The sequence below is a fragment of the Ochotona curzoniae genome, unplaced genomic scaffold (assembly GCF_017591425.1).
Source record: "Ochotona curzoniae isolate NIBS_2020 unplaced genomic scaffold, NIBS_Ocur_1.0 contig_1302, whole genome shotgun sequence".
Taxonomy (NCBI): Eukaryota; Metazoa; Chordata; class Mammalia; order Lagomorpha; family Ochotonidae; genus Ochotona; species Ochotona curzoniae.
The window spans coordinates 680,354-700,916 of record NW_024465035.1 but is presented as its reverse complement, the minus strand read 5'-3'; the positions used below and the strand labels follow the sequence as shown (position 1 = coordinate 700,916).

Here is a 20,563-nt window from a genome sequence, read left to right as displayed (position 1 = left end):
AGATGCTACACAGATGAAACTAGGCTTATGGCAGGAGCTCAAGCCGCGCAATTAGGAGCGAGTGGAGGGGCAGTGTCCTAGAGATGGCCCTGTTCAGAGCTTTCTGATGCCATGCAGTGATGTGCTCCTGGCTCCTTGTCTCCTATGAATTCAGACCCAGAAGAACATTCATCTCAGCCTCAGCAAGAAAGTGCTGCTGTGGATGTTAGTAGCCTGATGTAAAGTACTCCATGCTCTGATTTGTTCATGGAGACCTCTCCATAGCCCGTGCGTTGGGATCTCACACCATGCTCATTGGGGGAATGAGAGGATTGAGGTTGGAGAAGTTATGTACCTTAACTGTGGTCCCAGTTATTTGGGGAGCTGGTGGTACATGAAGGCCATTCATTCTGACTCCCTGTGTGGCTTGACTCATTAGACCTGCTCCGCTGATGGTTTCCTGAACACCCAGCCAACATCGCCTGGGCACCTGTGTGAATCCGGGCTCTCCCAGGTTGGAATATCAGGGAGACAGGCAAGTACAGACTTTGGTCTCAAGGGTCTCCAAGGAGAAAAGAGATGTGTGGACATGACTGACAATGTACCAGGGGGCAAAGGAACAGGTGAGGCCAGGTAGTTCCAGGAAGCATGCCCGCCAGCTGGGAAGCCGGAGCAGGCTCCGCGCAGGGCAGCACCCATAACCTGGCATGGGAAGCTTGTCTAGAAGTCCTGCTGGCATGTATGAGGCAGACTTCTCTATTGGGTTGACCAAGAGTAGTAAGTAGGATGGCTCGTGTTCTTGGCAACACAGGGTGTGGATGGCTCTATCGGCTGCTTCCTGATCTCTCCCTGGGCAGCGTGCAGACCTTTCTGTCTCTGTTGATTCCCAGGTAGTGAGGCTTCAAAAGCCTGCTTATGATCAGGAGTTCTGTTCCTCCTTAATTTCCAGATATAAAATCTTGCTGACTTGTTCCCAGTTGGGTCACTGATGCTATAACTGAACCGGAGTGGCTGTCATCCAGCAGATGTGAAGTTGCCAGACAATTATGCCATGTTTTCTGAGCTCATGCTGTTCAAACCGTGCAAGGACCAAACACCATTCATTTCCTGTGAAAACATAGCTAGATACTTTATGGAGTGAATTGCAAAGTGTGTTTCTTAAAGAAAATCATAGCTTTTTCTGGGGGATGTTGATGGGGACCACTTTCTGTTGTAGCAGTTCCTTCTCCGACACGAGGAGGCAATGGAAGAGCTGAATGGAGTTCAGGTTCAGGTTTGCCATTTGTGGTCAGGGAGATTCCTGCTCTTTGCCAGCCCTGGCACCCACAGCGCCCCTGGGTGTACTCCCTATAGTGTCACCAGTCGTATTGCTCTTTTCTAACGATGAACGCTGAGCCTGCCCCTCACACCTCACTGGCAATGCTGGAATCTTACAGCCCTTTAATGTCTTGCTTGAAATTAAAGTAATGGGAGGCACAACCATAAGAAACCCACTATAGGCCACATTGAGTCATAAAACTGCAGTGCTGTAAAAGCACAGCGGCAAGAAATCATGGGTGATGTGAAAGGAGCAAAATAAATATCTGCTGGGGTTTTAATTAACTGCCTCTAAGTAAAGGAAATGAGCAAATGGGACTCGCTTCCAGGAGCCAGATTCCATGGTAGTTTCAGTATTCCTGTTGATGGCTAGCACGGCGCCTGAGACTGTGGAGAGGTGGAAATGAGGCAGCAGCTCTCCCCCGGCTCCCCCAGCAACTGGGCGGCTTGGCCTGGGTCCCTGGTGCACACGCATGCAGGGAGTTTTGCTTCGGGACCTTGCAGAAAGTCAGCAAGGCTTCTAATCCGCCTCTGGCTTTGCAGAGTAACAATGACTGCTGTGCCACCGAGAGGATGGCTGACAGGCTTTCCCATTGTGCCACTGGGGAAGTTGTTGAGCCTCTCCCTGCTTCCTCTTCTCACCTGCAGTGGCACAGGACCAGGCTCAGAGCAAGCATTCAAGAACTGTGCAGTGGGGAGAGCGGGCATCTCGCCCACCCAGATCTCAGGGAGGCAAGATGGAATATCCCATTGCTTTGTACCTGTGCAAATCGTGTCACCCAGACTTTATCCCGGTCAACATAGTGAGTTGCATGGATGAAACGTTGCATTCCTAGGGTAAATCCTATGTAGCCATGATTCCTTTTATGGTTTTGGATTAAATCTTTGATTTTCTTTAATAGATTTTTGGGTTTTTGATCATAACAAACAGAGGCATTTGATTTTCTTGTAATGTCTTGTAACATCCTCTTTGGTACTAGGCAAATACTAGCCTCTTAAAAGGAGCTGAAAGGGTTTGAGTGTATCACTTCCTCTATTTTTAAAGAGATTTATTTGTTTATTCTTTATTTGAAAGGCAGAGTTACAGAGAGAGAAGGAAAGAGCGAAAGAGAGAGAGAGAGATCTTCCATCTTCTGGTTCACTTCCCAGAGGACCACAGTGACCATCTTGTCTTGGCTGGGCTGAAGCCAGGAACCAGAATCCAGGAGCTTCTTCCTGCTATTCCATGTGGATACAGGGTTCCAAACACTTAGGCAATCTTCTGCTTTCCCAGGTCATTGGCAGGGGCCAAGATCAGAAGCGGAGTAGCTTAGGACTCAAATGGGATGTTGGCATTGCAGGCGGTGGCTTAGCACACTATGCCACCACTTTGCTTTTCCTTCATAACATATACTCCTACTTTTACAGCTGTGTATTTCTCCCTAAACACAAAGTCAACCTCATCCTTCACTGGGCTTTGCATTATCTTCAGTTCCCGTTATTTTTTAATTCCCTTCATCATTTTGTCTTTGATTCTCATAAACATGTATTATTTAGTTTCTAAATACCTGGTATTTCTGTAGATACTTTATTGTTAAATGTTGTTGATTTCTGATTTACTCTCCTTTTGGCCGCAGGCTGCATTCTGTGTGTTTTCAGTCTTGTGAGAAGATTGGGGCTGGTTTGGGGCCGGCCGTGGTCTTCATCAGCCTGCCATGTGAGACTACGCTGGGCTGCAGGTCAATCAGTGTCTGCACACATCAGGCCGGAGGGCTCGGGGTCTGGTCTAGATACGACTTTATGGGTTGTGTTTTATTTTGTTGTATTAATTACTGGCTGGGTAGTTTAAGCCCCTGTGTTATTGTGGAATGTCAGTGTCCCTCTGACGTTGTCCTTCTCTGCCTTATTAGCAAAGGATTCTTCCTATGTCAAGTTAGGTTCGAGTTATCCTGGACATCCCGAATTTACGTCGGGAAATATCTGTACTGTCATAGATCTGCAAACAACTGCTGCTTTGGCTTTGGCTGACCCCAGGCTTAGCTGACTCCAAGTGCAGACCTGGTCCTGCCCGCCCGGGATGCATGCAAGGGGTGTCAGTTCAGGTGGACCGCACCTCTCCCGTGGAGCAGGCCAAAGGCTTTCCTGTAGTTTGAACTTAAACACAGTTCAGGCACCCCATCCCTGGCTCTCTTCTCGGGCGACTTCTTGCTCACCTTCTGGCATTAAGGTCTTACGCTTCTGCCCCTGTGCAGCCGTGTAGGGCTGCACTGCTCCTGAGCAGCCAGAGAACTCGTCCTTGGTAGTGGTTCCTCCATCGCAACCTTGCTCCAGATCAACCTGTTTCTAGCACTTTCCAGGACCCTCCCACTTCCGCTTGTTGCTTTGGTACAGGGTGGCTTTTCCAGTGCAGTCCCTGGGAGTTCATGAAGAGGGAGGAGGGAGCCCTTTCCTGAGCCCTCTCCATGTTGCTCTGCCTCTCCTGCTCTGTAGGCCTGCGCTGTACGAAACGTTCTGTATGATCTGGAAATATTCTGGGTAAAAATCGTGTGACTATTGACATGACTTGTGCAATATATAATTATTACTTTGCAGAATTATTAAGATAATCTTCACATCATGCCATTTCACTTGTTTTGAAACAAGTTACAGAATTCTGCACCTTCATTCTAGTGGCAAAGGGCATAGCCAGCTGTACCCCACTTGCTAAAAGGCCATCCCTCTGCCATGACAATGAATCAGTAAGAACCATCTTTTAGACATACATGTGGATTTTTATAAGCAACTGAGAGGTACTATTATTTTAATCTCCAGTGTTATTAGATAATTTTGTATCCTTTAACAGTGCCATCTGAGCAGTCATTAATGGAGCGAAATGTCACAGAACCACCAGAAGAATGCCAAATGGACTTCCATTTGGAAACAGCGTTGTCTTTAGTGTTAGGAACCGAATCGGGAGACTGAACACCAGTAAAGGGCAAGGGACCCCTTCGGTTACTGCACAAGGCGCCCTCTTCTCGGGTATGTCTCTCAGGAGATCTGGATAAATGAAGAGCTCTGATAATTCCGTTTTCTTATTTTTAATGTCTCAGAGCTACCAAAAATGCTCAAGCAGTACCCTGGAACGTTCTCCACACTGGGGTTTCTCAGGTGTCTCCAGTGGCCATCCCCCGTGCCCATCCCCCGTGCCCGGTGCTGTTGTCATTTGGCAGCTGGGCGCACCCTCACTGCCTTCCTTCCTACCCAAGATGGGAGGAAAAGGGCAGAGTGCCATCACCCTGAAGTGGCACTGCCTTCTTGCCACCTGTGGGAATGATGCGCAAAGACACCAGTGCTCTCATTTGCCACTGTGCCTGCGTCCTTGGTGTGAGCATCAGCACCAAGCCAAAGCAAGCTGCACGCCACTGTTCAAGGGCTTTGTAGAGCCCCTTGAGGGGGTCCCAGCACCGGCTGCCCAACTGAGAGGACAAAGAGGGTGCCAACCTTAGATCCCAAAGGCCTGGATTCCAGTCCTGGATGCTCTCCATTCCATCACAGTGGCCTTGGACAGACAACATTCTCTCAGGCTCCACAGTCTCTGCTCCCCAAGGAGAGCCGGGGCTGGGAGAGACCCAGTGTAGACACTCACCCCCGGGTGCTGTGCGGGCCGGGGTGCAGCTGCCTCGAGTGTCACACAGTCTCCCTCCCGACCTCTGGGCCTGCAGTCCTTGGGCTCCCCATTCTCCTCTGCCTTTACCCCTGCTCCCTCTTCTGGAGCTTCCAAACTGGTCCTTTGGCATGGCAGCCTGGCCATCACAGCCCTAGGCAAGGCCACCTACTCTGCCTCCTGGGATCCTGACCTTGAAGCACGTGGTAGCTGCCCTCACAGCAAGCACCCCAACCCCCGATCCACTTGGATTGCAATTCGCTTGCTTCTTTGGCCCGTGAGAGCTGCTTGCCCAGGGACAGCCTGCCTTTGTTTAGCATCGCTCCACGGGTCAGGCGGGTCATCTCTGACGAATATCCACCATTCAAATTCACATTTACACAGATGGCAAATGAATGTGTTTGCAACCTGAGCACAGGTGCGGGGTGAAGAGGTGAAGGTGAAAGAACTCTAGACTTGGTCCTAACGTGCCTACATCCTGTGTCTGAGATGGTGACATGAAGGGAGCAGTTGGCTGTTTGTTTCCTTGTCTTTTCTGGTGGGTGTGGGGTATTTGACGACAAAGGATTCATATTAGGCAGCTTTTTGTCGCCCTAAGGAAATAGCCAAGGCAGCTCACTTTATAAAAGAAAGAGGGTTACTTTGGCTTAGAGTTCTGGAGCCCCACCGTGTCCGCGATCAAGTAGGTGTTGCTTTTCAACACACAGGGTTGATGTTTGTACTGGCAGGGACACAGAGAGACACAGAGCATCATACGTCTGTCTGTGTGTGCGCTCTCTTCTGAGGAGCCACACGTGTTGGTGCACACTGCTGCTCAGGCATTCTCAGACAGGAGACAGAGCAGAGGTCAGCCTGCCAGCCCAGCTCAATGAAGAGGACACAGTGGGCAGGCCAGATGGCCATCTCAGGGAAGCACCAGAATGGAGATTTTAATGGGTGTGAGAATAGATCTTCCCATTTCTCCTGTCCTCTTCCTTCTGGAAAAATCCTAGGTAGAGTGTTCTGTGGATGGGGCGCTCCCAAAAATCTTCCTAGGACTTCAGCACAATATGCCCAGGGAAGAGTCCCCTGAGCTGCCCCCTCTCCTGGGAGAGGATTGGAACCCGTCTCTCAGGGTTACTGAGCAGAATCAACACTTCAGCTGTAGAACAACTTACCCCCTTGCACAGAAATTCCCATTTTCTTTGGTTTGGCACCTCTGCCACACGTACCTGGCTACCTTAACTTAAGAACCTAATCACAGGGCTCGGCCCTCGTGGCCCTAACCAACCCACGTGCTCTTCGGTTTCTGCCCTCTAGCCGCCACGATGCCTTCAGCCTGCGCCTCCTAACATCGTCAGTGTGTGATTTGGAGGCTGAATGTTATGCATATGTTTTGACACTGCACTTTCCAACAAGCGTTCTTACGCTCCCAGGGACCCCGGTGTCTGTCTTGGTCTCTCCAGGCCCCACACAGTCGACCTCAGCTGAGTTCAGCGAGAGAGAAATTGTCTTCCAGAGGGTCACTGCATCTTGTCCCCTCCCCCCATGTCTCTGCTCCCCTTCCTCTTTTCCCTCTGTCCGCTCCTTTCTTCTTAAGAATGTCTGAGTCTTGGGTACTACTTTAGTTGTGATCCAATGTTTCTAACAGAAAATTACCCTCATCGATTTGGGGTTTAATTTGATTCTTCAGATCTTAGCCGTAGAGTCTTGGTGGTAGCGGCACACCCCAGAGAATGTTCCAGAAGCAGCCTGTGCGCATTTGTTGGCAATGTTCTCATATTGGCATTGATCTTAGGACAGAATCACAAGGCAGGCACTTTAGAAGTTTGTCTGTTCGACCTCGGCTAACTCAGAGCCAGAGTAACTTTGAGGATCAGTTGAATTAGAATGGACAGGGCAGAAACGCCAAGTGACTGAGCAGCAGCAGCCAAGGGGAGCCGGCCTTCCTTATGGAGCCTGGTCCACAGCCTGTCTGTTATTCCACACAGCCAGGGAAGGGGGAAGATAATGAAATGGAGGGTGGAAGAGATAATGAGCAGCCAGAAACCTGAAGGTAAGAGTGACACTGATCCAACAGCTTAGAAAACACCATGTTCGGGAGGGCAGCACCTGCTTCCTGGTTGTAAAGTGGGAATTTCTCTCTTGAGTGAGACATGAATGAGACTGTGGACTGTTCCTGGCAGTAAGGCTCAGAGAGTGGGCAGGAACTAGGGGCTGTTGAGAGGTGGTGGGTGGAAGGAAGCTGGCCAGGCTACGTTTTGTACCCAGGCCCAGCTCTGTGACCCTGAGCGATAGCTCTAATCCTTCTCATTCTGCTTTCTCTGCTTTAATTTGTACAAATCCGGATAAAATACCTGCTCTGCGGGGGCTTTGTGAAGGTTAAATGAGATCACCTGGCTTGCCCAGAGCAGCATGCTATCCCTGCGCAGGGTCCATTCTTAGGACAGATGGGCAAGGCCAGCAGCAGGCAGAGGCAGCCAGGTGTTGGGTTACTCTGTGGGAAAGGCCTCCTTAGATGGTCACCCTGGATGAGTGCGGGCAGCGTCAGCTCAGGCTTGCACGACTGTGGTACATACCCTCCCCTGCACCATCCATCCTGGCATAACTTCCAGGTGACACAGGTAAGGACCAGAGAGGCAGCATGACTTGGTTTTTTAAGCTGAGCGGTTACTAAATGCAGACCTGGCACGTGAATCCAGGTCTCGGCTCTCCAGGAGCCTGTAACTGACCATCTGCCACTCACACAGCCTGGACGCCAGGAACAGTCTTTCCAGACGTTGATACATTCTCTGCTAGTAAGTCTACTGTGAGCGCTCTCAGTACAGCTGCAAGACAGGTCTCCAAGTCGCAGCCCTTCCCAGAGCACCTATCACAGAGCTTGCTGGCAGTCAGGTTGAAGAATTAAACAGCCATCACTTGAGGAAAAGAAAAAAAAAAAAAAGTTCCTTAGGTCTTTATCATGTTAGTGCAGAGAAACAGAACCAACACTCCCCAGCCAAGTTTCACAATATGCTCAGCTCTCTGAGCTTGTCCAGCTCCCCTGGGACTCTAGTCTAACACAGACTCCCTCCGCTGTCTCCAGGGAGAAAGCCACAGCCCTGGGGATGGGGGTGTGAGTGGCGCCTAAGGAGGGTGGGGATGGGGGTCTGGTCACAAATCAGTGGGTGTTTGCACCGTGAGGAAGGAGAAAGAACGGTGCTGTTCCCACTTGTGCGTCACCTCGGCATCCAGGTGGTCAGGATGGGACCAGGACTCTGTTCCTGATGAACTCCTGGGGATACAGATGCTGTCGGCCATGGAGTGCACGCTCAGATAAGGAGGCTGCCGTCCGGCTGAAAAGACTCTTGAATCTGATTTCTCCCCTTTCCTCTGCCACCATCTGACTTTGGACCACAGTCACAGTCCTTAATCTCAGGCTGGGGAAACGGGAAGAATCAGGCAGTTCGCAAGGCACTAGAATGCATGCCTGTGTTTCCACATATTCACATGGTGGGTGATATGTCCATGCAGGAAATGCATCCACTTCCCCAACCATGAGATGAGCGTGGTGGTCTGGACCTCCGGCAGCCCTCAAGGTCTGATAGCTCTGTGTGCATGGAGGCAACTCTAGGGGCACATTGAGTCCATCAGGCACCAGGCTGTGTCTCCTGTCGTGGTGTTCTCCCAAGGCCATCCTATGTCTCCTGTCGTGGTGTTCCACGAGCCCACCCTGTGTCTCATCATGGTGTTCTCACAAGCCCACCCTGTGTCTCATCGTGTTGTTCTCACAAGCCCACCTTGTCTCCCATCCCTCTACAGGGGAAATCTGTGCATTCAAGATCCACGGTCAGGAGCTGCCCTTTGAGGCCGTGGTGCTCAACAGGACGTCTGGCGAAGGCCGGCTCCGTGCCAAGAGCCCCATTGACTGCGAGCTGCAGAAGGAGTACTCGTTTATCATCCAGGCCTATGACTGCGGGGCCGGGCCTCGGGAGACATCCTGGAAGAAGTCACACAAGTGAGTGCCTGCCGTGCTTTCCTGGACGTGTCTTCCATTCTCTCCTTCCACATGGGGCCCCAGCCTTGCAAACCCTAATGGCATGCTCCCTGTATCACCTTCATGGCTGAGTGTCAGCGTCACTTCCTGCAGGGGGTCATTACTGCCCTGGTGCCCAGCACAGAGGGAGAGTGAGTGACAAGAGGAGAGCTGGCCTGGGAAGGCCAGGAACGAGAGGGGGGCCCCGCGGGGTGGGGCCGTCTCAGCAGCAAGAGGAAGGCGGGCGAGGACTCTGCTTGACGGAATCATGATCACTCTGCCAGCATCTGCCCCATCTGGTTCGTAGTTGCTTTGCTCATCTGGCCTTGGGATGTGAGTCAGGTGCCTGGGGAGGAGTAGGCTCGGTCTTTCCCACCACCATCTCGTCCTTCTCCTGTGCGCTCCCAGGGCCGTGGTGCATATCCAGGTGAAGGATGTCAACGAATTCGCCCCCGCCTTCAAGGAGCCAGCCTACAAGGCCGTTGTGACTGAGGGCAAGATCTATGACAGCATCCTGCAGGTGGAGGCTGTCGACGAGGACTGCTCCCCTCAGTACAGCCAGATTTGCAACTACGAAATTGTCACAACGGATGTGCCTTTTGCCATCGACAGAAATGGTGAGTGTGACTCCAGGGGAGTTCAGGGGTGAAAGCTCAAGGCTGCGGGTAGGGGGCAGCCAGGAGGACTCTGCTGCCTGGTAGATGATACCTCTCCTGGCCCCAGCTCAGTCCTGCCCTCCCGGGGATGGCCTCAAAGGATTAGCAGTCCTGGCAGGCCTCAAACAGCCCCAAGGAACCTCAGACCTTCCTCACTGAGCATTCGATGGACCTGGCCACACATCTGAGCACCCAAAATGGCTAATTTGTTAGTAAAAAAATTCCCAGTTGTCATTCTGATAGTCCTGCGACTGACTTAGCCAAGTCTGGGCCCTCTCCTCTGTGTGTAGGTATGAATCACCACCTCCTTCCCCACCATTGCAGCCTGCATCTGCTGCCAGATGGAGAGACACTAACTGAAGGTGTAGATTTCAAAACGCCTTCCAAGGCATAGACCCATGTGCGAAGCTTCCAAGCTCTTGCCAGAGTCCCTTTTGGGAATTTCAACATGAAAATCAAGCAGGAAAAAATGCTGCACCCTACTACCAGACTGAACTGAGAGCAATCCCAGAATGCCAATGGGCATGTCCGTCACCATTCATAAACTCAATGCAGCACAAGGCCCCAGGCAGAGGCCCAAGCAATCCCGCTCATTTGACTATCGCTTTCACTACTTGGATAGTATATTTAAAATAATTTAGGAAATAATATGCTTTATGACTTATGAGATAATTTATCTTATTGAATCATATCACTTAATTATTAGTGTGTGTGGATGTGTATTACCCCCTGCTTGGTTACAAATAAGATTTAGCTACTGCACAATAAAGCAGAAGTTGTGAAACCTAAAGTTTGTCCACTTTAATTACGTATTGTTAGATGTGGAACTGGACACTTGGGGCAGAAGTAGAATAGAACTTGGCCCAGTGCAGTGGCTCAATTGGCTAATCTTCCACCTTCAAGCACCAGGATTCCATACAGATGCCGGATTGTATCCCGGCTGCCCCACTTCTTATCCAGCTCTCTGGCTATGGCCTGAGAAAGGAGTAGAGGATGGCCCAAGGCCATGTGGGCCTGCCCACATGCGGCGTGTCATGCGGCACTGTGTGCATGGGCACCATGGGCTCCCAGGACACCTGGGCAGTCAACATGGAAAAGGCAAAACCTCCAGTTAGCAGCAGAGATATCACTTCCTGTAGGTGAGCCAGGGGAGCCCTTTCTCCGTGACACAGCTCTATATCCTGAGAAGTGTAGCAGGCTCCTTAGGGATGGAGGCCCAGGACCCACACTTAGTCCAGAACACAAGCTCTAACAGAACTAAAACTTACAAGAGAAAAAGATAGTAGTGAAGTTGTTTTCTGTAACAGGTTAGAAGCCGTGTGAACAACAGTGACATGCCTGGACATGACTATTAGGAAATTGGACAGGCCAGCAGATCAGCGTGGAAGAACTACTGTTGAGGCCCAGGGGCTTAATCCCCTACTCACAATCCTGGCACCTTGTATTAGAGCTCTGGTTTGAACCTTGTCTTTTCTGTGTCTGATCCAGTTTTCTTGTAATGCACCTGGGATGGAAGCAGATGGCTGGCTAAATACTTAAGCCCTGCAGTTCATGTGGGAGACATGGGTGGAACCACTGGTTCTTGGCTTGGACCCAGCCAGCTCTGACTGTTTCAGCCCTTTAGGGTAGTGAACCAGCAGAAAGAAGTGTCTCTCTCTCTCTCTCTCTCTCTCTCTCTCTCTCTCTCTCTCTGTCCCCCCCCCCAACCTCTACTCCCCTCCACCTTTGCCTCTTCCTCTGTCTCTTTGCCTTTTAAGTAAAAATAGAAATCCTATTAAAAATGAAAGTAAAGGAGGAGATACTGGAATCTAATTAAAATTTGGCTCAGGATTAGAAGGAAGGTCACTTCCATTAGTAGGATTGATCAGAGCTAATTCCTGACACCTCGTCCACGGCTGCAGCTTCAGCCCCATGCAAAGCCAGCCTGTCCCAGCACACACTGACACACACACCTCATCCCATAGCATTACCTTGCACTTTTCCGCTCTGAGTTTCTGTTCCCCTGAAAGCTTTGGAAGTGGTGGAGTGCCAGAGCGGAACTAGACAAGTGGAAGTATCTACCACGAGCGGTCCAGCTTCCTTTGGCTTCCTGCCCTTGCTCTGGAAAGCCACAGCCCAGTGAGGGACGAGATGCTAATTCTTCCATCAGAGGGTACACTGCCCCATCACGGAGCTAATCACTCACCTTGATGAGGCATTTCCCTAACATATGCCAATTTATTTCCCTGGCTGTCTCATTAAAAGTGAGTAATGGGCCTTTGCCAGGCCTCTGCCTCCAACTTTGGTTTACAACAGAAGATGAAGAGCAGAGTGGGCACACCCAGAGAGCACGGGCCCCCCAACAGTGAGGTTTTCCAAAAGCACTTCTCCAAGTAATGAAGCAGGACCTGGGGCAGACACAGAGGCAGCTCCCATTCTAATGAGCTTCCCAGCTGGCCCCAATCCATCACTACCCCTGGCGACCTTCCCAGCTCCTTCAAGGTCTTTGCATCCACATCAGGGAAAGCTCAGGGCCCACTCACTGAGGCTGTTACCCACAGCTTTGGGTCCAAGGGCTCTCTCTCACCCCACGGCTTTGGGTCCAAGGCTCTCTCTCACCCCACGGCTTTGGGTCCAGGGCTCTCTCTCACCCCATGGCTTCAGGTACATTGCTCTGCTAAAGTATTTGGTTTTAGAAGAAGGAAGAGATACAGCAGGGTGGGGAGGGCAGAAAACATGGTGTAGAGTTTAGGCTGACCTCTCTTGAACTGGAAACGCAACTTGGTTCAACCAGGAACCATCCCAGCAGTTCAGGACACTCATTCCCCAGGAACCTGTTCCCCTTTCACCTACCTAGGCCCCACTTATGCAAGTCGCCAAGCCCAGCTCTCTCCCTGGGCCTCACTGCTATGCTGGCGACCATGCCCAGGTGTCCTCCAGCCATGTTGGCCCCTGACGTTGGCCGCTGACGTCATGTGCATCCAGTCTGGCAGTTTGCGTCCCTGTAGTTGTGCGTGTGCATGGAACCTGCAGGTCTCATGTTGAGCACCCGTTGTCTTGTGCACTCACAGCTGGCTGCTGCAGCTGCACACTTGCACAGCACCAACCACCTCCACAGCTGCAAGTGTGAGCACAGTCATCGCTACCCACCATCTGACCTTACCACCATGGTGTGGCCCCACTGCCACACCCACAAAGCCACATGTGTGCCCGTTGCCAGCCTGAGTTGGCCCCTACAGCTGTGCATGTACATGGATGTAGCCTTGGTTCCTGTAGCCATGTATGCACACACCGCCAGCCCCCACTACACCTGCAGTTGGCTCTCCCCCAGCCCTCAGCACCACCATATGATGGCCACCAAGTGCACACAGACCATGAACCAAAGCCTCTCCAGTGTCCTGCACCAGTGGTTCACCATTAGACCTGGGCGACAGTAATGGTGACAGTAGAGACACAGCCCCTCAGCTGTCACAGGCCTTTCCTGGCTCCTGTCACACCAAGGACTACATGTTACCACGATTGCAGACCTCAGCCACCTGAACCAGGAGTCACACCCTTCTCCACGGTGTCCTCCAGCCTCCTTTTCCATCTGAAACAGGTGAACATGTTTCGCTCATGAAGCCAGTCCATCAGGTCTAGAAGAGATGACCGCTACGTTAGTGCTCAGACAACCCAAACAGCCACTGGGTCGTGAAGAGACGGACATGATGAAATTCTAACAGCAAAATTCCAAAGCATTGGAAGGCCACAAATTTCTTGACAAGGAATTCAAATTAATTGCTTCATAAGAAATTCAGTGAGCTGTCAGACAATGCAGATCTAAAAATTAACAATAGGTCCCAGCACTGTAGCCTGGTAGCTAAAGTCCTCACCTTGTATGTGCTGGGATCCCATATGGGCACTGGTTCTAATCCTGGCAGCACTGCTTCCTATCTAGCTTCCTGCTCGTGGCCTGGGAAAGCAGCTGAGGAAGGCTCAAAGCCTTGGGACCGTGCACCCACGTGGGAGACCCAGGAGAGGCTCCTGGCTTTGGATCAGCTCAGCTCTGGCTACTGTGGCCACTTGGGGGAGTGAATCAGCGGATGGAAGATCCTCTCTTTTTCTCCTCCTCTCTATATCTCTGTTTCCAATAAAAATAAAATAAATCTTTTTTAAAAAAATTAACAAATAATGCAAGGAAACTGTAAGTTCAACACAAAGAATCCATATGAAAAAAAACAAAGCAGAAAGTTTGAAGCTGAAGACTGGATTGACTGAAGTGGAAAGTGCAGTGGAGTATGTCAGCAGCACACAGATCAAGGAACTTAGCAACAGAGGACGCATGTGGGGTCCGAAGAGAGAAAAGAACGGTGAGCAGGAGGTGTCTCGGGGTTATGAACTTATCATCAAGCAGATTTAGGGGGAGATGAGAGAGTGACAGGATTAGGATGTTCAGTTAAATATGGCTGAAAGCCTCCGTATTTGGAATGATATATGGACATTCAAGTGCACAAAACTCAAATACCTCCAATCAGATTCAGCCAATAGATATATTATGATTAACTCGGAAATCAACACAGAGATCAGAAGCCCATTATTTACAAAGGAATATCAAGAAGCCTGTCAGTGGAAGGAGAGGCACCGCAAGCCAGGGAGAATGGCTAACATGCTGGCAGCGCTGAAAAGAACGGGCGAGCAGGAGTGTGTGCCTGGCACAGTGCTTTGAAATGAAAACGGTGTGGAAACGGTCCCAGGAGCACCAGCGAAGGGAGTGTGTCACCTCTAGAGCCGAGTTACAGAAACGCTAAGGGAGTTCCCTGAGACGCAAGCCGGATGAGAGTGACGTGAAGACTTGAGAGCGCGACAGTTACTACTGAAAGGCAGCACAGAGACACACTGAGAACAACACTGCACTGGTTCTACGTTGGCCACTTGTAACTAATTTAAAGGTTAACAGATGAAAATATTAAGAAAGGATATAACCAAAATGCCTAACCCTAATCTACAGTGCCCTCCAGCGAGCTTACGCACCATGCCATCCAGGAGATAAAATACAGGGAATAAAATACAAAAACTTACGTGTGCTTCAAGTTGCCTTCGGCCTAAGTTAGGCTGGTATAACGGTAAGGCATTTTATGTAAGTGTCAGTGTAACCACACAGCAAACCCTGCAGTAGACTGCCAAACGATCAATACGAGATGATCTAAGCAGGACAGGCGGTACTGACACAAAGCAAGACGGCGTGTGAGAAAGCAGGGGACAAGGGGTCCCCAAGACGGTGAGCTAACAGCTCGTAAAGCAGCATCGCCCTGAGACAGACCCAGCGACATGATGGGTTTAGGGATGCCCGTGACCCTTTAGGTCCCACATTCACTGTAAGGGAAGGGGTGGAAATCAGAAGAGAGCGAGGGTGGCTGACATAATCACGTACAATAGATTTGAAGCAACAAGCTCAAGCAAGAGACAAACGGCCCTTATTAATAATAAAGGAGCCGATTCATCAGGAGATTGGGATGGTTTTAAATGTGCATGTACTCAGCACTGGAACACCTAAATATACAAGGCAACGGCTAAAAGACCTGAAGGAAGAAATAGATGACAGTACAATCGTAGGTGACTATTTTTTTAAAGATTTATTTATTTTATTTGTATTGGAGAGGAGGAGAGGCAGAGAGGAAGATCTTCCATCCAGTGAATGGCCGGAGTTGCACCAATCTGAAGCCAGGAGTCAGGAGCTTCCTCCAGGTCATTCATACGGGTGCAGAGTCCCAAGGCTTTGAGCCATCCTCGACTGCCTTTTCAGGCCATCAGCAGGGAGCTGGATGGAAGTGGGACCACCGGGACACAAACCGGCACCCTTATGGGATCCCAGCATGTGCAAGGAGAGGACTTTATCCACCAGGCTACAGCGCCAGGCCCAAAGATGAGTATTTTTTAACAAGGGATAGAGTAGCCATAGAGAAAATGAGTTAGAAAACATCAACACACAATAGAACAAGCCTAGACCGAAATGCAGCTTAACGGGGAGACTTGTGGACAGAAGGGCGAGAGCTCAGGCAGCCTAGGGCATGCAGGCTGCCGTTTATGGGCAGAGGTGTCCCGTGGCCAATCAGAAGGCACCCGGACTTGCTAAGGACACAGTAGCACTCCTGGGCGGCATTCCAGGCTCACAAGGCTTGGGGACCACGCAGGCACCTGAAGGGTAGACGCCAGTGCCGCTCGGGTGGGCGCAGTTGGGTCTGGCTGGATATCTTCAACAACTGTCGCCGTAACAGGAAAGAAGCGTGAAGTTGTGTGGTGCTACAAAGATCCCAGTGATCTGAGCAAGAAGAACAAAGCAGAAGGCATTGCACTTCCTGATTTAAAACTATACTACAAGGCTGAGGTCATCAAAACTGTATGGCGCTGGTATGAAAGCACCCATGTAGATCAGTGAAACAGACTAGAGAACTCAGAATAAATCCACGCTGTTAGCCACTTTTCTACAGTGCTACCAATGCAGGGAAAGACAGATCATCAGTAAATGAGGCTAGAAATTGTATCCAAGAGGAAAAAAACAAACATGAAATTTATCCTCTTATACCAGACACAAAAAATCAATTCAAAACAGAATAAACACTTAGAGACTTGAAACTGTTGAACTCCTAAAAGAGAGCAAAGGATAAAGGTTCCTTGGCACTGGTCCAGCAACAATGCTTGTAGATTTGATGGGCACTGTGCTAAGCAACACAACCCACACACAGAATAACCGTGTCGTCTCACTCAGTCACTGAGAGGAATGACGGCTCCCAGGTCGGCAGAGCAGGGACACAGGGACACAGGCGTGCTGTTGCTCAAAGCGTAGAGCCTTCAACTATGGAAGGGGCCGAGGGCTGGAGACTCATCGACAACATGGTGGTGTACGTTTGAATCACTGAGAACACGTTACGTTACACACGTCGCCCATACATACATGCACACAGAGAGGCAGTCATGTGAGCTAATTCACACGTTATGGCTGTCATTTCATAACACAGAAGCAGCAAAAGTACCCATTGTGTACTTTATATAAATTTATTCATGAATTGTACTTGCATAAAAGTGAAAGGAACACAAAGTGTGTCTTAGCCCTGCATCCAGTACGTGTGTGTGTTTGTGTGATTTTCGTATAGAACCAGCACAGTCCTCAGAGCACCCAGCACAAGCCAACCACTCAGTCATGCTGGGAATGACAGCAGAGGGGCAGCAGATCTGTTGATGGCGCAGTGACACCTGCTAGCATTCCGAGGGTGTGGTGGTCACTGAGCGTCCCCTGGACCCTGTCTGTGACAGCACAGTGACACCTGCTAGCATTCCGAGGGTGCGGTGGTCACTCAGACACCCCTGGACCCTGTCTGTGACAGCGCAGTGACACCTGCTAGCATTCCGAGGGTGCGGTGGTCACTCGGACTCACCTGGACCCTGTCCACGTGAAGGCTGCCTTCACAGGCCACGAGGCTTCTCACTGGAGTGAGCCCCACAGTCACCTTGAACTGAAGGTCAAGGAAAGTGCTATTTTCACATCTGAGTCACAGATCAGTGCACGCCCTGTGGGAAAGGTGGAAACGTGGAAAGCATGGGAGACACCAGTGACCTGTGACCTGCCCAGCTCCCCACCAGCAGGTTTCCACATCGCCAGAACAGGATGGGCTCACACCCTCCTCACTTCACACTCTCTCTGTGTGTGGTTCCTCGTCCCTCGAGGCCCTTTGTAAGCACCACTCACTGCTGAGCAGCAGCCCATCTTCTTCATGGATGCCTCACTCTTCCCTTCCTGTCCGTCTTTGACGTGTAAATAAGACGTAGATGAACATCTTCGCACACATGCCTGCAGGTCTGTCATTTCCCTGGAATCGATTTCCTGATGAAGTACATTGCCCAAAAGGAATAAGCAGTTTCAAAGCAACTGGCATGTATTGCAAAGGAACTTTCTAGAAGGGCTATTTCAGTTTCAACTGCCAGAAGGAGAGTGCCAGGCAGTGTGCTCATCTCCTACTCTGAGTTTTAAAGAACACCTACGTTGACGTGTAAGACACACACTGATCCTTTTCAAGGTGAGCTTTCTAAGTTTATTTGGAAATGGAGACATGATCTCACTGCCCAGGGCTTATCTTGGTTAACTATGAACTCATGGTCGTGAAAGATGGGCCAAATGTGCAAGGGAAAAAACACAGCTGTAGGGGCGGCACTGTTGACATAGTGAGGCGTTGTGTCCCGGCTGCGTCACTTCCCATCCAGCTTGTGCTAATGGCTTGGGAAATGTAGTGGTGGATAGCTCAAGAGCTTGACCCCCCTGGGGGATCCAAATGAAGCTTCTGGCTCCTGGTTCCCACCCGGCCTGTCCCTGGCCGTACTTGCAGACTGAAGCAGCGGATGGAACATCTCTCTCCTTCTCTGTCTCAATTTCTTCTTTCTCTCTCTTCTTTCTTCTCTCTATAGTCTTACATATAAATAATATTTTTAAACACATGGATTTTTTAAAAGATTTATTTTTATTATTATTTTTTTATTGGAAACGCAGATATACAGAGAGGAGAGACAGAGAGGAAGATCTTCCGTCCGATGATTCACTTCCCAAGTGAGCACAACGGTCGATGCTATGCCGATCCGAAGCCAGGAGCCTTTTCTGGGTCTCCCACGCGGGTGCAGGTCCCAAAGCTTTGGGCCGTCCTCTGCTGCTTTCCCGGGCCACAGGCAGGGAGCTGGAAGGGAAGCGAGGCTGCCGGGATAGAACTGGCGCCCATATGGGATCCCGGGCGTGCAAGGCAAGGACCTTAACCACTGCGCCATCGCACCGGGTCCAAACACATGGATTTTTTAAAAAGATTTATTTATTATTTAACTAGAAAGGCAGATTTACAGAGAAAAGAAGAAACAGAAAAATCTTCTGTCCACTGACTCACTCCTCAAGTGGCCACAACAGCCTGAACTGAAGCAATCTGAATCCAGGAGCCAGGAGCTTCTTCTGGGTCTCGCACGTGGGTGCAGGATCCCAAGGCTTTTAGCCATTGTCAACTGCTTTCCCAGGCCACAGGCAGGGAGCTGGATGGGAAGTGGAGCAGCCGGGGCACGAACCGGAGCTCATATAGGATCCTGGCGAGGACTTTAAGCACTAGGCTATCACGTTGGGCCCAAAACACGCACACACACACACACTGTAACCGCACATCCTGAGTAACTTTTCCAGGGCTTTCACGGGTTTTTGAAAATGAGTCTTAGCCAAATATGACCCCACTTCCACCACCAGCGCACCAATTGGTCACGGAGCGTACTTTTCTCTTTGGTCACAATTCTGAGCTTCGGACCCCGTTTTCACACGCGTGAAATTGCAGATTGCGGTGAAGGGAAAATAGTTCTTTAGTCAGTTTCATTAGGACTTATTACAAAAGTGGAGCTCTAACAAACTGAGCCAAGGATTCAGCTTAAGTGTTTATTTTTCTACCTCAATCTGTAGTGTTTGGCCCACGTAAGAGTCACATGGATTGTAAACCCTGAGCCTTCCTTTTTCAGGAGGTGTATCTTTTGGGAGCCATTTAACTTTAAAGAAAGAAAGAAAAAAAACTTTCTGCCCAAAATTCAATTTGTTGTTGTGGAAACACACTTCTCAAAGTTGAACAGCATTCTTCCTTGTACTGACCACAGCCACACGAGTGTGTTGCCCGGAGCTATGGGAAGCCTTTCCAGCCCCCAACGGAACGATTGCATGCCAGGGAAAGCCCTCAGTAGCAAGGCTGAGGCCAATATTTATAGGGAAATGAGATTTGAACACCATCTACAAAGCCAGAGATACATTAAATCTGTTTCCATTCGGAGATTGGGGACTGACTTTGCTAATCTGAAGTCTGCCTTCAGTCCGTGGACCCGGTGCAGAGCTGCAAGAGCAAAGGACTGTTCTCGTTCTCGGCAGCTTCCTTGTCCTCCCTCCATCCTCAGCCCTCATGGCCCACACCTTACGCTGACAGAGAAGATCACCCTCCCTGTCCATGGCTCCCCTCTGCAGGCTGACCCAGCCAGGATGGGAAACATCTCAAGGGCTGCTGCTGGTTCGAGTCTGGGCCATTCACTATGATCCAATCTCTTGCCCACATGCCTGGGAAGGCATCAGACAAGGACCCAAATACTTGGAATCCCTGATTCTGGCCTGGCATGGCCCTGACCCCAGCTCCTGGCTCTGGCCTGGCACAGCCCCTTTAGCCTGGAACAGCCCTGTCCCTGGCTCCTGGGTCTGGTCTGGCACAGCCCTGGGCCCAGCTCCTGGCTCTGGTCTGGCACAGCCCAGGCCCCAGCTCCTGGTTCTGGCCAGGCACAGTCCTGGCCCCTGGCTACTGGCTCTGGCCTGGCACAGCCCCAACCCCGGCTCCTGGCTCTGGCCTGGAACAGCCCAGGCCCCAGCTCCTGGCTCTGGCTGCTGGCTCTGGTCTGGCTCAGTCCTGGCCTTGGCTCCTGGCTCTGGTCTGGCACAGTCCTGGTTCTGGCTGCTGGCTCTGGTCTGGCACAGTCCTGGCCCTGGCTCCTGACTCTGGTCTGGCACAGTCCTGGCCCCGGCTCCTGGCTCTGGCCTGGAACAGTCCTGGATTTTATGTTCATTTGGGGAATGAACCAGCACAAAGATCTCTCTATGTTGTCACTCCCCCTCTGTCACCCCTGCTTTCTGATGATCATCATCACACAGCCTTTGAACAAAGAAAAGAAAAATATTTGAGAAAACAGTGATTCTGCCCTGAATTTATTTCCAGAACAGCAGTGTATGCAGTATGTATGTAAGAGCATTTTCATTGCCTTTAGTGTAGCAAGTAGCCTGGAGATGGGCTGACATACAGAGGGGCATTGCATCCGGTAGATGTACGAACTGTGGCATTTCCTGTGAGAGACTGGAGCAGTCTTAGGTTATTGGCATCCAGGGGGATTCTGCAACCACTCCTGCCCTCTGACTCCCAGATGGACACGTCTGTCCTCAAAGGCACCTGCTCATGCCCCCAGCGACCACTCTTTCACTGGTACGGGCTGATTGCTGGATCA

The 20,563-nt window shown here is 50.6% G+C and overlaps 1 protein-coding gene across 1 annotated transcript in view; it reads left to right on the top strand.

The window, feature by feature from the left end:
* Positions 1-20,563, top strand: part of CLSTN2 (calsyntenin 2) — a 411,318-nt gene that overhangs the window by 306,826 nt on the left and 83,929 nt on the right. Inside the window, exons 3-4 of the mRNA XM_040964996.1 lie at positions 8,699-8,894; positions 9,321-9,529. Coding sequence (XP_040820930.1) covers positions 8,699-8,894; positions 9,321-9,529 — 405 coding nt within the window. The remainder of the gene's footprint in view (positions 1-8,698; positions 8,895-9,320; positions 9,530-20,563) is intronic.